Source organism: Pyrgilauda ruficollis, unplaced genomic scaffold, assembly GCF_017590135.1.
Source record: "Pyrgilauda ruficollis isolate IOZ18807 unplaced genomic scaffold, ASM1759013v1 scaffold46, whole genome shotgun sequence".
Classification (NCBI taxonomy): Eukaryota; Metazoa; Chordata; class Aves; order Passeriformes; family Passeridae; genus Pyrgilauda; species Pyrgilauda ruficollis.
Genome location: NW_024526155.1, coordinates 1,605,969 through 1,621,924, shown reverse-complemented (window position 1 = coordinate 1,621,924; position 15,956 = coordinate 1,605,969). Strand labels below are relative to the sequence as shown.

The 15,956-nt window shown below is 41.3% G+C and overlaps 1 protein-coding gene across 1 annotated transcript in view; it reads right to left on the bottom strand.

Annotated features, from left to right (window-relative positions):
• Positions 1 to 15,956, bottom strand: part of PTPRT (protein tyrosine phosphatase receptor type T) — a 439,432-nt gene that overhangs the window by 309,124 nt on the left and 114,352 nt on the right. The window contains exon 2 of the mRNA XM_041478701.1: positions 14,201 to 14,326. Within this exon, the coding sequence (XP_041334635.1) occupies positions 14,201 to 14,326 (126 nt within the window). The remainder of the gene's footprint in view (positions 1 to 14,200; positions 14,327 to 15,956) is intronic.

The following is a 15,956-nucleotide window of genomic DNA, read 5'->3' as shown; positions in this document are numbered from 1 at the left end:
GACACCTTCCACTATCCCAGGTTCTCCAAGCCACGTCCAACCTGAAGTTTGATGGGTTTTATCACTTTGTTTAAGTTCAAGTAGAGCTATGTGAATAAACACATCAAATACACACAAGAATATTTGTGCTTGTAGAAAATTGGCAACAACCCACTGAATCCTGTCCAGGCTGCTGCACTGTACCTTCACAACCCCAGTTTATGCTGCTCATGTTTTTTATCTGACCTCAGTTTAAGAAAGCTTTAAATATAACTATCATTGAGTGAGATAATGCTTATTGCATTTGCTCTTGGAATAATGAAAAAAGTATTCAGGAAAAGAAGGTGGGAGTATTAAGTCTGCTATCTCATGAGCTTAAAAAAAAAGAAATATAAAGGCAGGCAGAGAGCTTTAGGCTGCCTAAAAACCTGACTGTTGGTCACATTCCTGTAACTAAAAGTAGTAAGGGAAAATCACTGGGTTTTCTGCAATTTGAGCAAAGAATTAATTTCAGATAGAAATGTCATTATCTTCTCTTTTTCCACAAGAATATGGAGACTGAGTGAAGTCTTTATGAAGGACTTGAGATGAAGCTTTATCTTTAATATGGAAGGTATGAACTCTCTATTTCACAAGAAGGATGTTGGTGATTCATCTACTTCTTAAGTCTTTCTCAGACAAATGGAAAAAGAAATCTAAAGAGATAGCTGATAGAACAAGAAAGACAAAATAATTCCCAGTGCATTACCTGTGTTGGAAAGGTTCTCACAGAGCAGTGCTGGATGCAAATGATTTTCTGAACAGTTCACACTTATCTTTGAGCCAAAAGTGAGATTTCAGCCAAATGTTTAGATCTCTTTGCTTGGAGAGATGGCTGAGGGGTCTAAGCACAAGGTACAACCTGCAGCCATTTGGTGTATCAAGTTAGCAGCAGGCCAGCCTAGCTGTGAAACTGTAGGCTGGACCTGTGCTTGCTCACCAAAAGGGAAGAAAAAGTCAGTTATTTCACTTAAACCACATGCATGAGGCAATTATATCATCTTTAAGATGATATAATGAAGAGAAAGTTAAGCTTTTTGTCCTAACAAACTGCAAATCTGTACAAATGAGCATGCTGACAGAAGAACCTCTGGAATGCAGGGAGTGAGACAGGCTGGAGTCACCAGCTTCAGACAGGCAGGACTTCCCAGGCTGGGTGAGCAGTTCTGGGGCTCTGTGTCACTCTGTGTCACCTCACAGAGTGTTGGTTCTCAGCCCAGGCCATCCAGGCTGCAGTGAAGTCTCCCAAGCACTGGAACCCTGGCTTCTCTTGGAACAGTCATGGACTTCTGCTGTACCACCAAGAAACGCAGCACAGAAACCCTGAAACTTAACCCCTGGTCAGTTTTATTTTCCTGAAGACAGGGATGGCTCTGTCAAACAGCCTGGGACAATACTGCATGGAAGAGGACCAGAGTCAGGACACTGCTAATTACCTTGATGGGCTCATCAACAAGAAGAGCTAAGATGATAATCACAACAAAACTCCATTTTTTTCCAAAGCATTTACGACTTTTCTATTACTGTGCGTGTCTAAAACACACACCTGCCAGCACTCTGCACCTTGTGACAGGACCCTATGGATTACACAAGAAGCCAGATCTCATGCTGGGAATGCAGAGCAGGGGTGGAAGCAGAGGTGGCAATCCCCAGTCAGTGGAAGGTTTGGAGGGTCTGGGGCACTGCCAGCTGGTGGAAGGCATCAGGCTGTTGTAAAAGTAATGGACATGAAAACATACCTGAACATGTTGGAAAATTTACCTCATCTAGAAACTACACGTTTAAGAATGCAACAAATCCACCTCAGAGACAGCATTGACTTTAAGAGCCTTGTGGCCCTAAATCACAGTGGATTTGGTTTTTGAAGGAGTTTGTCGCTGTCTAGACAGTATGACAACAGAAGCTCTGAGATCCTCCCTTACCTTGGGTTTGAAAAGTTACAATGTTTGGGGAGGAAAAGTCTTCCTCTTCAAACACAGGATAGGAGACCATGCTTTCCCCTCCTGTAATAAAGCAATAGCTTGAATAGATTATGCCTAAAGTTTCAAAAAGAAATCAGAACAGCAGCAGTACTGTGAGGACATGGGCTTGGCCTGATTTTGAAATCATGGTCCACTCTGCCCAAACACTAAAGCATCAGGGACAGGAAAAGCCTGATGTGTAACAGCTCCTTATTTTACAGTGAGACACGGCTCATTTAGAGCAGCAAACTAATTAATACAATCAGAGACGAAAGTTTCAGAACTCTCCCAACAGCACACATTAGCATATACTGCCAAGAGACTTGATAAAGTTCAAAGCTTATCTTGTAGCCTGCATGCTCCGTGTTTGCTCAGAGCAGCAGCTGGCCAAGTGATCTCCCTTCTCCTCAAAGAGCAAAATTAAATTAGATTAGATCATCTTCTCTCCCTTGTAGAATTAAGATCGTGCTATGAAAACAAGCAAATTAGCTTTTGAAATTCTGTTTCTCACTTTAAGGCTACAAGGCTGAGAAATGCTCTCTGCACCAGTTCAGCTCAGCTGCAGGAGTGGGTTTGTGCTGTTTTCCTGGTGAGCTGAAGGAGAGACTTCTGCAGTTTTTTCTCTCCGTGGACTTGAGGCTGTGAGTGGCAGATCCTGAGGGAGGAAGCCAAAGAAGGGAACAAAGGAGGAAAGGTAATGGACACAAAGTCTTGAGAATCAAGACATGCAGAAATCACAGAATCACAGAATGGGTTAGGTTGGAAGGGACCTTAAAGCTCATCTTATTCCACCTCCTGACATGGAGGACACCTTCCACCAGAGGACAGAGGACACAATCCACCAGAGCAGGTTGCTCCAAGCCCTGTCCAACACGGCCTTGGTAAAACCCGGTTTAGTAAGAGCTGCAGTAGTGAGGCTTGAAAGCTTCTTGGTTTGTTACTATATAAAAACACTTCCGAGTAAAGGAGTAAAACCTGGTTTCTAGAAAAAGCAGGATTAGGAACATGAATGTTACATCAAAAGAAAGGCTTAGAGCATAAGGAAACAGAAGGGAAAATGTAGGGACCAGGATTTTTTTGGACTAGAAAGCTGGACTGAAGAACAACAAATGTTAGGGGATGGATGGTGGAGGTTTAGTTCAGATCAGCAATGGCAGGTGCCAAATTCAAACCAAACAAATACACAACAGCAAGTTAAGTTCAAAGGGGGACATACAAATGAGATCTTAGACTGAAACCATAGTTTTCAGAGCTCATTCACTGCACACCAAGCTGTGAGGTCAGTTGGCACAGGCACACTTAAACAAGCTGATAAAAACATCTCCCCATTAAGTCACCATGCTGCAGCAATCAGACACACTGCAGAAGTCCATCCTAGGCAATCTGTTCTAGATGAACAGCTAATGAGAACTAAGCTAAACCACTTCTCTCTGGTTGTGATTCCTCCTTTGAATATTCCCATAACTGTACTGCTAAAAAACTCAGACCTATAAAACTGAAACGGGAAAGAAATTCTTCTGCTGTGGACAGATGGAGTAGTAAAACTGGCCATGAGAAAGCACAGCAATATCCATGGCACATCTTCACTCTGTCACCCTAGACTGCAACAAATTTAGCAAGAAGTTAATTTAGCTTATAGTTTGTTTGTTTGTTTTTTAATACTTTGATTATCTCCTATTAGGTTGGAGTTGATGGAGAAGGTGATTTGGGGTTTATTGCCAAACTTCTTCACAGCTTGATCTTCGCTACCATAACAAGAGGAGATTATAAGATGAAGATGGTATTGCAGGAAAAAAAATAAATGCAACAGAAGTCTCATATACATGGAAAACAAGAGGGATGGAGGGAAAGGAAGATTTTGGCGGGTTTATGTTACCATGAATGGTGAGTTTATGGGCAGACCAACTTTTGAGGAGGCATCAGGAACTGTTATCCCATGACAATGCTCATCACACTGCTTAAAGCTTGACTAACTTGGCTGTTAAAGAAGAGTGGCGCAGAAGTAAATTAAAATATGGAAGCGCTGCATAAACTTTGAGGACATAAACCATTTGTTCTAAAGCATTTAAGATTAATCAGAAACAGCTCTGCTGTTTCATGGCTCTGAGGACAGTGAGCCAATTGCTGCCTCTAAGCTGGTGCTTTCCTCATGCTGCCACATCTGCTGGGTGTGCCAGGGCTGGGTGGGAAGGTGGGACAAAGCATCCTGACTCTGCCAGCATCCCTACAAGGCAATAGATGGCATTTTCAAAGATCTAAGGGATGGGTTCAGATCTTCAGCGTGAAGGATGATCTTGTTTTAGAAGAATGAGATGAATCAAGGAGGTTCTTAGACACCTGATGAGGGTTTCTTATTCTGCTTTACTTACTGCATCCTTCTGATCAACACTGACATTTCTTTCATATTACTCCCTCATGCATGCACTGTAAGTAAATCCAAAGTAGAAGACCAGAGGAAAAGCTTTTTCCACGCTTAGAAAGACAGACCCAACCAGTGAAGTGTCTTTGTTCTACCCATAAGAGGTTTACCCAAAGGGCTTGACACCTTTCGATGTTTATAGACATTTTACTAAGGAAAAGCCAATCATTGCTCAAGGTAAATGAGGGCCCAAGTGGCTTATGTTGAAGCCTGGAACATCTCAATTTCCTGTGAATTCCCTGTGACTTGGCTGGTGCCATTTTTACTGCAGCTGTTCATTCAATTGAGAGCTCACATCATGAAACATGTCAGGGAGAAAAAGGGCCGATGAGAATTCAGTGAATAGAGCTTTTCATTTGAAAAGATTCTCAAACACACACAATTGCTTTCTGTTGCTTAATTTTCAACATTGATAAACATAATTGCATTTATTTATCTAGTCAATACTGAAAACAAGCGATAATTTGTAATATAACAACTTTACATCTCAAAGGAATACAAGCACAACAGTTTCCAGTCCCTTCTGAAGGAGGTGAATGGCATGGAGGAGGTTGGATTGCCTGTGTAGGAGAAGCTTACATTATTTTTTTTTCATGAGGGTATATTAATATTGTTGCTATCAACTTGCTTTTGTATATATATAAATGACTTTTGGAAAAGAGGTTTAAAAGCCAGCATTTTTCATGTGCCAAATTACACACACTAAATATCTGATACTAGCAATAGCAAATGCTAATATTTCCTAAGCATGAAAAATGAACTCTCTTTCCCTCACAAGCTCTCAATAGCAACAGTTCTCATTGGAACCAGTGATCAGAGGTTGTTATTATCATTCCATCAAACAATCTGTATCCTTCTAATTAAAGAGTAAAGCATCTGAAAATCTGCTCATTATGAGTCTCCATCCTGTTTATTTTGAAGCTGGCAGAAAGAGTTACAGTTAGTTCACTATACACTGCATAGGGCTTATGGTAAAGAAACTGCATTAGTTAAATAATCCTTAACACTCAATCTTGGATGTTCTTCCATAGCTTTGTACTCAGGTACTGGGAGTCTGTTAAGTGGTGTGATGGTTGGTGACAGAAGTAAAAAACTAAAGAAAAGAGTAAGAAAGATGAAAGAAGAGAGTTCACTGGGCAAAAGAGACAAATGGGGGAAAAAAGTGCATTAGCCAGACAATGCACTGCAGCAGAGTCCCTCTAAGAGATTACACCCAGCTCCCACTGAATTTAAGGGAATTCAGGAGAATTCCACTGACTCTATGTTAAACAACTTCAAAAAGCTGAAAATTCACTCAGAGCTACCAAGGCTCATAAGAGGCTGAGCAATAGCCTTAGTGATACTTCCTACTTTTCCTGTATTTTGCTCACCCTCTGCCTTGAATCCCTACTTAATGCCTCAGTTGCTTTCTTGGATCATACTGAGGAGTAATTTTGCCTCTGATTTCCCCAAAATCTCCCTTTGTAAATCCTTATCTGTCAGTATTTGTCTGTTCATTCATGGCCTTCTCCTTCCCTTTTTCAAATCTGGTCTGTCTGAACCTGCCCCATGCAGGTTCCCAGGTCACTCTTCTTTTGGAACTTCTTTCCTCTTAGACCTCTCCATCTCAAGGCTGTTCACGAACCTTGCAGAAAAAAGGAAAAATACCCAATGCAGAGCAGGTTCACCATTTGAGGGGAGGAAAAAAAAAAAATAAAACCAGAATTCTGTCTACTCAAAAATTCACTCTTCAAATGTTGTTACAAGTCTCACTAGACCTGCAATATTCCCTAATCCTGTCAGTTTCCTTAAAAGCCCTAGAATTTATCTCTTCCTCCTAAAACTTCTGCTCCTATTTACTCACTGCTTTGCCTCTTCCTTAATATCCACTAACTTCACATTTATCAACTTTAGTATTTAATTTTATGGGAAAGACCTTCCCCATCCCTCATTCTATCTATGCACCTTGTTTACTCCTGCAACCACATTTATTTCAATAGCAGTTTTATTAAATTTCATCTATGTGGAAGAAACCTCTCTCTCTTCTATTTCCCAACTCCTGAAGATTTTGAAGCTGTTCATGAGAAATATTTTTCCACTGGTGTGGCTATAAAATTCCTTAACTTAGCCCTTGAACAAAAACCAGTTTTAACATGTTGGCATCTGGACAGCATGTCCTAACAGAGCTCAAAATAACACATTATAAAAAATACAGGCTGTGTGCTCAGATGCTGAGAGGCATCAGCTCCTGCTAGAGCCAAGAGGTGCTGAGATAAATTAATGTTTCTGTGCTGAAACCATGCAGGAGGAACGAGTTCACCAGAAGCTTGCTTGTCCTTCCTCCCAGGGTGATGCTGAGTGATGTGGCAGTGCTTTAGAAGTGCCATGATCTCACTAATGGTGATAATGGAAAGGTCCTGACACTCACAAACATCTCTGTTTGGGGAAGCTCTGGCAGGAAAGGGTCAGAAAGAGACTGACAACGGTTCAAATATACCATTTAACACATCAAGGTGCAGAACTATGTGTGCTCCCAGCAGACAGCAATCCCTTCAGAGTTATTAAAACACTTCCTAGAAGCCACTCTGGTCTTTGATATAATTCCTTTATACCCTGTGAGCTCACTGAAGGCTGCACATCCTTGCTAAGCTTGAATTCAGTACCAAAACTCCACTTCCCTCTAAGTAGAAGGATGGTTCTGCTGACCTCTGACAACAGCACATTAGGAGAAATTCTCTCTCACCTTTACAGTGGGAATGACACAGAATGAAAAACTGGGATGTAATTTCCTCTCAGCAGACGTCTTCTAGAGAGATAAGTGTTCTTAATTAAATCTACTTTTTACATCACTGAATAAAAGCAAGTACTTAGTTAGCTAAGTGTGATATACTTAATTTATAAGTCTGCAATTTCTCCACAGACTTAGGTCAAACAGTCCCCCGCTGTTTCTATTTCATCCAAAACCAGTACAACCCATCCCAAAGGAAAAGTTTTACTGGGTGTTAGAACACAGGAACAAGAGACAGAGCAAATATTTGGTAAGACTCACTCTTAAAACTTATGCATTTAAATTGCTACCTGTATGAAATCAGTTCATGGTCATGGTCTTCATTGCTGAATAAGCAAGATTTTCTACATATACACAGGTGAGATTTACTTACTGACAACCCAGACCTAACCCAAGGTAGTAAAAACATATAGGTGACAACATAGTCCTCCAAGAGACACCTAAATCCTGGTGCTGGGCAGAGAGCAGCCATGACAGAATGAGTTGTAGGGGTGGCTTAGGGCCTGGAGAGAGTAAAACAGAGCAGTTGAAGGCTGGAATGACAGAAAAATTCCCTCTAGTTGCTCGCAAGGTTACATTCCTCCCAAAGCTGCATTCATGAACAGGTAAAAAGTGTGCACTTTCCTGGAAATCTCAACATTGGCATGCACATCCACTAAAATAAACCCACCACCTGCAGTCAATCCCAAAAAAACTCAGGTTAGCATCAAGCAGGGATGGAATTCGGGAAATGGGGAAGAACTATTTACAACTAAAAGAAAGAATCCCAAAGCACAGACAAGAGAGTAAATAGCAAAATGAAAACACATTGGGGAAACTTTCCAGAGATCCCTTTCTCTTTAGACCTTAACAGCTGAGAAATTACTTGGCGTTCATCAACGAGCCACAGACTAATCTATCTACTTGTATCCAAGTGAAAGAGTGGGGAGAAACATATTTGACTCATTCTTAGTAATTTCCCCTGCATAAAATATTTCTGGAGGAAAAAAAATATACAGGCAGCTGAGCCAATTTTTTTTCTCCCTCTCAGACAAAACTGAATCATGATTCATCATATACACAGATGAATTTTAATTTATTCCTTTAACAAGTTTCTTTTTGTATTTTCTTGTAAGCAAGAATTAATACACTCAGACGTGAGGAAATGTTAATTTTACTGCCTCGCCTTTCAAATTTACAAATGTTGAGTCTAACTCCTGCTGGCACCATTCTGGCCCGCAGGGAGAAGAGACAAATGCCTGACCTAAGCACAGAGGGTCTCTGGCCTTTCTAGAGGTCAGCAGTAGCTTCACATCCCTCCCCTCCTGAGCAGAATTAAAGCATCCTGCCCATCCAGTGTGGGCTATCACCTTCCAGAAGGAAAGCTGTTTGATAATTATCCATTCCTGCTGTAACACCATGGTGCCCCTCACAAAAAGACAAAGGTGACACAGGAAAGCATTTGGCCTGTTAGACTCCCATAAAACTTCGCTCAGTTCAGAGCAGCCCAAGTGGAATTTGGCCATCTGGAATTCCTGGATACATCTTGATGCTTGCCTGCTAAATGAGTATTTCACAGAGCAACACTAATGATGATGACCCTTCTGTTCTTCCAGTGAGAAGCTCAGACACTCCTCCAGTTCCTGGAACAAAAGAACAGATTCATTTATGTGTGGAAAGAGTCCCCCATTCCTTATCTCTGCTGCAAGAGGAAAGACAGGGATTCTGCTGTGATTTCTCAGTGAGGTGGTGCTGTGGTGGAGGATCCATCACACCCAGGGGAGGTGATGCACTGCACACCCTGAACAGCTCTGAGCTGGGCTCACTTCACTGGGACACAGGATGCAGACTCTCTAAGGCCACACTCAGAATTCATTTGTGCCTGAAAATATAATCTCAAAACACCCACCACTTAGATGGAGGTTTAGATTGGTTCTCAGGAAATATTTCTTCACCAAAAGGGTGGTCAGATATTGGAACAGGCTGCCCAGGGCAGCAGTAGAATCATCATCCCTGGAAACATTCAAAAATATGTCATGGAATGCTTGGGACCATGCTTTAGTGGTGGCCTTGGCAGTGCTGGGGTAATGGATGGACTCGATGATGTTAGAGGGCTTTTCCAACCTAAATGACTCCATGGGAGATAAAAATGCACCAATTTCTGTCACAAAATTACCCTTCCACAATAACAGGTCCTGTTGCTCTTTGCAGATGATGGTTTGTGGAATCAGGATGCAAAGTGAGGCCATTTGCCCTTGCTTGATAACCTACAGGTGATGTCATTCTGAAAATTATCATTTATTCCAAACATTTTACTAATCCATATATTCTTCATACCCACACTTTCGTCTCCTACACAATGCCCAGCTGGAAAACAGTGGAACAAGAAACAGCAATGGTATGGAGCACTCAGAGATGCAGATCTATGTTTACACACACACGTACTCCATTTCTTTTGGAAGAATTATTGTTTATTTATGTGAAAGCAAAGTAGCACTTGCTCTAAGTGCTTCAGAGATGAAAGGAAGTGAGCAGTCAGGCAGACGGGGCCAGAAATTCAGCCTCTGTGTGCTGATCTTTTATCTGCTAAGCTGGAACAGGAAAACTTCACAAAGTAAATGTGGGATTAAAATCCAACAGCAAAGAATGCAGCTGCACAAGTGCACAAGACACGATGCCTTTGCATTCAGATAGAATATATTTAATACAATTAAAGTAATTACTTCAGTCTAGTCAGCCCTGGTTAAGTCTCCGTTGGAGTTAATTAGCAAATGATAGTAAAATACTTTGAACTTTAAATGTTAAATACTTTCATTATTAATATTATTCTTGCAACTGTTGCCAGAGCAGCCAGGTCCCAGCTCCTTGGAATGCTGCAAAGTGGTGACATGGTGAATAGGAGCAATACTTTTGCCTGGTTGATTTAAACACATTTCTTTGTTGTGTTAACCAAGCATCAGCCTCAAAAAAGACCCGCAAAAGAGCTCAAGTCCCACTCTCACAGGATCCCAGATGGGCTCGGGTTGGTCTTGTGCCTTCCAGCACTGCCATGCAGAGTGCTGACTCCTTGCTTGGTAGCACAACTTCAGACAAATATCCCCCAAAAGGTGAGAAAATAATGACTGAAGGCACAGAGAAGACAACAAGACAATTAAGAAAGGTTAAAAGGACTGGGTCACATTTAGTTCTGCAGAATAAAGATTTAACTGCATACTGCTACATAAGAGAGGTTATAAGAGAGCAACAACTGATTATTCTCCCTATTCAAAAATTGAAAAAAAAAAAAAAAAGAGTTGAAGCCACAGAAAGGAAAATGAAGGTTTGAGAACCCCTACAATTCAAACAGGGGAACAAAGAGCCCAAAAGCTGTAGAATACTCATCACTGAGGGTATTCAGGCTTAAGTAAACACCCATCTGTTAGAGAATATTTTGTTATAATCACTCCTGCTATTGTGCAAGGAGGTGGAACCAAAGTCCCACTGAAATCTGGGGGTGGGATACCTACGATTCGTGTGTTCCACATTTTTGAAACATTTATTCAGAACAACAAACATCTGGTTCTTAATCCCCCAATTAACACTGTTTCCAGCCCTAAGGAATTAATCACAGAATTCATGGGAAACAGTTTATTTGCTGGCAACGGAGTAAAACAAATTGCCTACAAACTTCTACATTGCTAATGGAGCAGTTTAATTGGTTTTTTTTTTTTCTTTTTGACATTTTAATTAAAAAAATAAAGACCAGAAAGACATCCCTGGGCAGAGACCTTTGCAGCAGTGTGTCAGCAGAGAGTTACACAGCTCTGGGGACTCGGGCTCTCATTCATGGTACTGACCTCCTTTGAAGAGCACTCTGAGATCTAGCAGTGAAAAGGACTTTAAAAAATGCTAGACAGCATCATTAGTATTCAGGAGGACACAGTTCTGTGGCTTGGTTGAATTCAAAGGAATCTGCTGGTACTTAGGAAAGCCGAAACGTTTTCCAGAGGAAAGGGCTGAGCAGCTGGGGGTTGGCCATGCTTCCAGCACTGCAGGCTGACTCAGTGTCACTGAACCAACCTAATTCCTGCTCACTTTTTGTTTTCACCACTTCCACAATGTAGAATTTTAACCTATTTCCAGCTATAAAAGTAAGGCAGGGTTTAAAATACGGTCTCAACATAAAAATTTGCATTACTGCATCCCAGAGCCCTGCTGGCACTCCTGCCACCACTCCCTGTGCTCTGTCGTGCCTCTGGGTGCTTATTCCATGAACACCTCTTTGTTACCACCTCTTACACCCTGCAGCTCAGTGAATTTACACCCTGCTTCTCTCAGTTGCTGTGGAGGAATTCAGTGGAATGAAAAGTCAATCATCACATGTTCTAGGACTCCAGCTTTAAAGATGTCCCTGCTTGTAGGAGTGGAACATGCTGTTCTTCAGTTTATCCACCTGGCTTTGCCTCTACATGAATATTAAGTAAACAACTTTTATTCCCACCAAACAGCTTTTTAAAGAGTAACCAACACAAACATCACAATTCTAGCCAGCAACAGACTCACAATAATAACTCCAAAAATCTCACCAACTTTCTGGTGATCTGATTGAAAACTGTTAGCATGATTGAAAACCAAGGTTAGCATGACTTGGACAGCTCCTGAAAACATGGGGTTTGTTTCACCAGGCCCTTCTGCACACATTTGCTGTGGTCCATGATCTTCCACCAAAGGATTTTGCTCTTTATTCAGTGTGAACAGTCCTGTGACATCAAGCAGTCACATCAGGAACTGACTCAATTCCCCTCATGCTCCTTCAAACCTTCTTACACAGTATTTCTTTATCAGCACATTCCCACCTGATGGCTGCTTTACCTTTGCCTTTTAACTTCAATGAAGTTTTCTGCATTTTTTGTTTCAGGTCTAAACTATATTAAATTTGCAGCTGCTGGAGTATCTCTAGATATCTTTTTACATTATACCAGATATCAAGGAAAGGGGGAAACCACAAGTATTTAATAAACTACACTGTGATGCCCTGGGGTTGGCATGGGGGTTTTTTTTGTGTATATGGAGTGGTTTGTTTGGGGTTGGGGTTTTTTGGGTAGGTTTGTTGCTTTGGGATTTTTTAAAATCGTGCCATTCCAGGCTGCTGCTTGTCTATTGTTGTTTAGATTGGATATTAGGAAAAATTTCTTTGTTGAAAGGGTTGTTATGCACTGGAACAGCTGCCCAGGGAAGTGATGGAGTCACCATCCCTGGAAGCATTCATAAAATGAGTTGTGGCACATGTGGTCACAAAACACAGAGGTGTGGGAGCATGGTTTGGGGATGGGATAATGGCTGGAATCAATAACCTCGGAGATCTTTTCCAGCTCTGTGATTTCTGCTGACCCCTCCATGGTTCCAGGGTATTTCAGATGACAATATACCTCCATAAGGAGGCCAGGAAGGGTTTACTTTAACATTGGAGTTAACAAAGCATTGAACTCATCCAGTGGAAGTCACATAAACCTTCCCATTTGTTCCAGATTCTCAAATGCATCAAAACTGTGTAAATTCCTACTCCTTCTCTCTGGGATCAGCTAACTCAAAGATTTGCCATGTCTCTCCAGCTTGGTCTTTACCAAGGACACAAAATAAGGACACAACACTGAACCAAAAGCTGAGGAGCCCCAGCGATGAAATTGCCATCATTTAAAACACAACAGCATTCAGAATCAAGAAATACACTCTTACAGGCAGGACCAAAAATCTGCAACTTCCACAATTAACTCCTTTGGGGATGCCACAGCCAAACCAAGTAGTACCAGGTGTGACACACTCTGAAGGCTCCTATTCTGAACAATTTCCAGTTATAAAGTTATTTAAAACGCACAGAACTTAAACAGCTTTCAGTGCTGGAGGAAGCCCAGCCAGGCTGGTGTCTCCTGAGCTGTTTTTTACTGACAAGCACCCAGGAACGGGGTCTGGGCTGTCTGTCAGTGGCTGTGGCAGGGAGCTATTGCTGTCTCAGCTCTACACTGTGTCCTTCCAGGCAGGCAGCAATTACAAGTCTCTTATCCCAATAATTACAGTCATAAGAATAAGTCTTAAACAACATTATATTTTGTTCTTCCATGTAGCTCGTGCTCTCACAGTGCAATGCACTAGCCAGAATGAATATTTCTTTTTTTAGGAGTGAAATCAAAGTCTTCACTGGCTGATGAAGTCTTTTTGCCACTGTGTGCCTTAAAGAGACTTGTATTGCTATTTTAGGTGGCAACCAACATGGACAAAGTAGGATTTTCAATGAACTTTAAAGTGTTTTCTTAAGTCAAGTTCTTTTTCAATGTAAACAAAGCATTTCACAGCAATTTAAGGCTAGAGAATTCATTCCCATATAAAGCATAACGGTAACTTCCAATGGAAAACAAAACTTGGAAATTATCACCACTGTGAGCTCTGCTAAGAATATTCCAACTATCACATGCAAATCTACACTATACTCAGTACATATTGGTAAATTAGAAACTCTGGTAACTCTCACCGCTGGAAATGTTTTTCTTGCATATGAAAATTCTCCTGTCTCAAGTTCCAGCCTAATTAAGCATTAGCTACCACAACTAATTCTCTAAAAACTTTCTTGTCTTTCTCAATATTGGAATTTAAAACCATCACTTCAGAGCTAAATGGTAACTGCAATGTCCAATATTTCCACATTTTAAGACTTTACTTCTGGCCTGTCCAACATGAACCTCCCCAGATAACTCTCTCATCCAGAAACATGCCAAAAGCTGGCCGAACCTTAGAGTATCATATCCAAAACATTTCCTCTCTGCTAAATGAGAAACAAAATAAGAATAAGAAATGTGAAACAATTCTTCAAGGATATCCAATGGCAAATATTGCAAAAAGCCACCTCACATCTATGAATTCCGTTGCCAGAGTATTTTGAACACAAAATTAACATTTTATTGCAGAGTAAAATCCTGCTCTGCTCCTGTGTGTACCCAGAGCCAGCACACACATACACAGCAATAACATCTGATTCTCTCCAAGAATTGCATCTCATCACTGTTGATGAGGCTCCACACTCACCAGTTGGGACAGCAGGATCCATTGTTGGCTTTTCCCAGGTGTTGATCTGCTCCCAGGTAAATCCATTGGTTCCCAAGGCGACGCTATAACCACAGTTACTGTAGTGCTCATCAAATGAACAACCACCTACAACCAAGAAAAATGAAAACATTTCTGGGTTAATTTTCTCTCTCTCTTTGTGGTAGGCCATTTACTTAGATATTTTGTACCCAAGCTTACACAGGAAATAAAAATAAATAAAACTAATTTCCTGAACATTGTTTTTCCTGCAGCTCCAAAGGTTATGTCCAAAAAATATCTTTGTACTTTCCATGTTTTATATTCACTGGAAGCCCTTGTTTTCTTCCCTCCACACTACTGTTTCTAAGATCAATCCCCTTTATTTCAACCTGTTATTTTCAAGGACAATTCTGCAGGATACCCCATGCAGGAATATTTGCATGAACCGCCAAGATTTTTTTTTTTTAAATCAGGAAAGGAAAGGAGAATGCAAATGAGAAATAAGCACAGCATCACTGTTCCTACAACAAGACCTCACTTCTTGTTGCTTTTTAAGCCTTATTTAACCTGGCTTTAACCACCTCCTAAACTTAACAACACAAATTTCTGTGTAGTCCATGAACACACAGAGCTTCCTCCAAGTCTTTCAAATCAATACTTTTAAGCATGCCCCTGTATTTTCTGAACAAGAGAATGAGAAGCAGCAGGTGTCAACTGGCATCCACACCTTCCAGACTGCTGACTGAAAGATCTTTACTGCAATTCCTGAAATACTTGGAAGAAGTTAACTCTCAGAAATGCATTGGCAGATGCCTGAACACCTGTGAATCAAAGGAAATCCAGGAACTGTGGAATGAAATGCTGTATTCAGTGCAGATCTTTGAAACTTGGGTCACACAGAACAGAGGTTGTTTATTCCCTAGGATGTTCCTACTCTAGTGTCCCTTATGATCTCATGCACTCTTCACCTCCACCCAACCCAGCCTGCCAAAGTATTTCACTACTGGATCCACTGGATCAGGGATCTGGGTAGCTCAGTTTAGACTTGAATCATGCCCAAGGTGTGGCTATAAAGATTTGGTTTTCTCTTAAGGAAGAAAGGATCACTGTTCTCTGCAGATCCCAGTACTCCAAAGGACCTGGGAACACGTAACACGCCAGGGCTGCGCAGTGCTCAGGACAACGCTCCCTTGCTCTGCCAGCCAAGCACCAATGCTTCCTGATGATGCTTCAGGTTTTAGCTTTTATATTTTTCAGATTCTATTCTACTTTAGTGTGTACTTCTGAGCTTCATATCAGGGGATGGTGAGCTCTCTTCACAGACATGGAGACAAAACAATTCCTGCTCTAGCTGGGGACCAAGGACAAATGATCCAAATCTCAGCCCCAAGAGCACAAACAGCTGCTCTGGGCACCCTGTGCCAGGGCCTCACCCTCACAGTAAAAAAATTCTTTCTTTATATCTAATCCTTGATAAATCCATATAGCCACAATGACGTGTGTTCATATTTGCCAAGCAAGGACATCAGTGGTGGCCCTGCTTTCTGCAGGAGTTGGCAGATGTGACATTGCAGCTTCCCTTCCTGGCAGCCAGGTTCAGAAAATTGAAGAGACTTTTGGAGTTCACTAAAGTGGGAATAGTAACAAGCAGAAGTGTTGTTTTCACTGATGTCAGCATAAGCTTAATCAATATTTCCAAAGACACCCCACCTATGCAGATACTTTTATATGAGCTACACCCAAATATGATGGAACA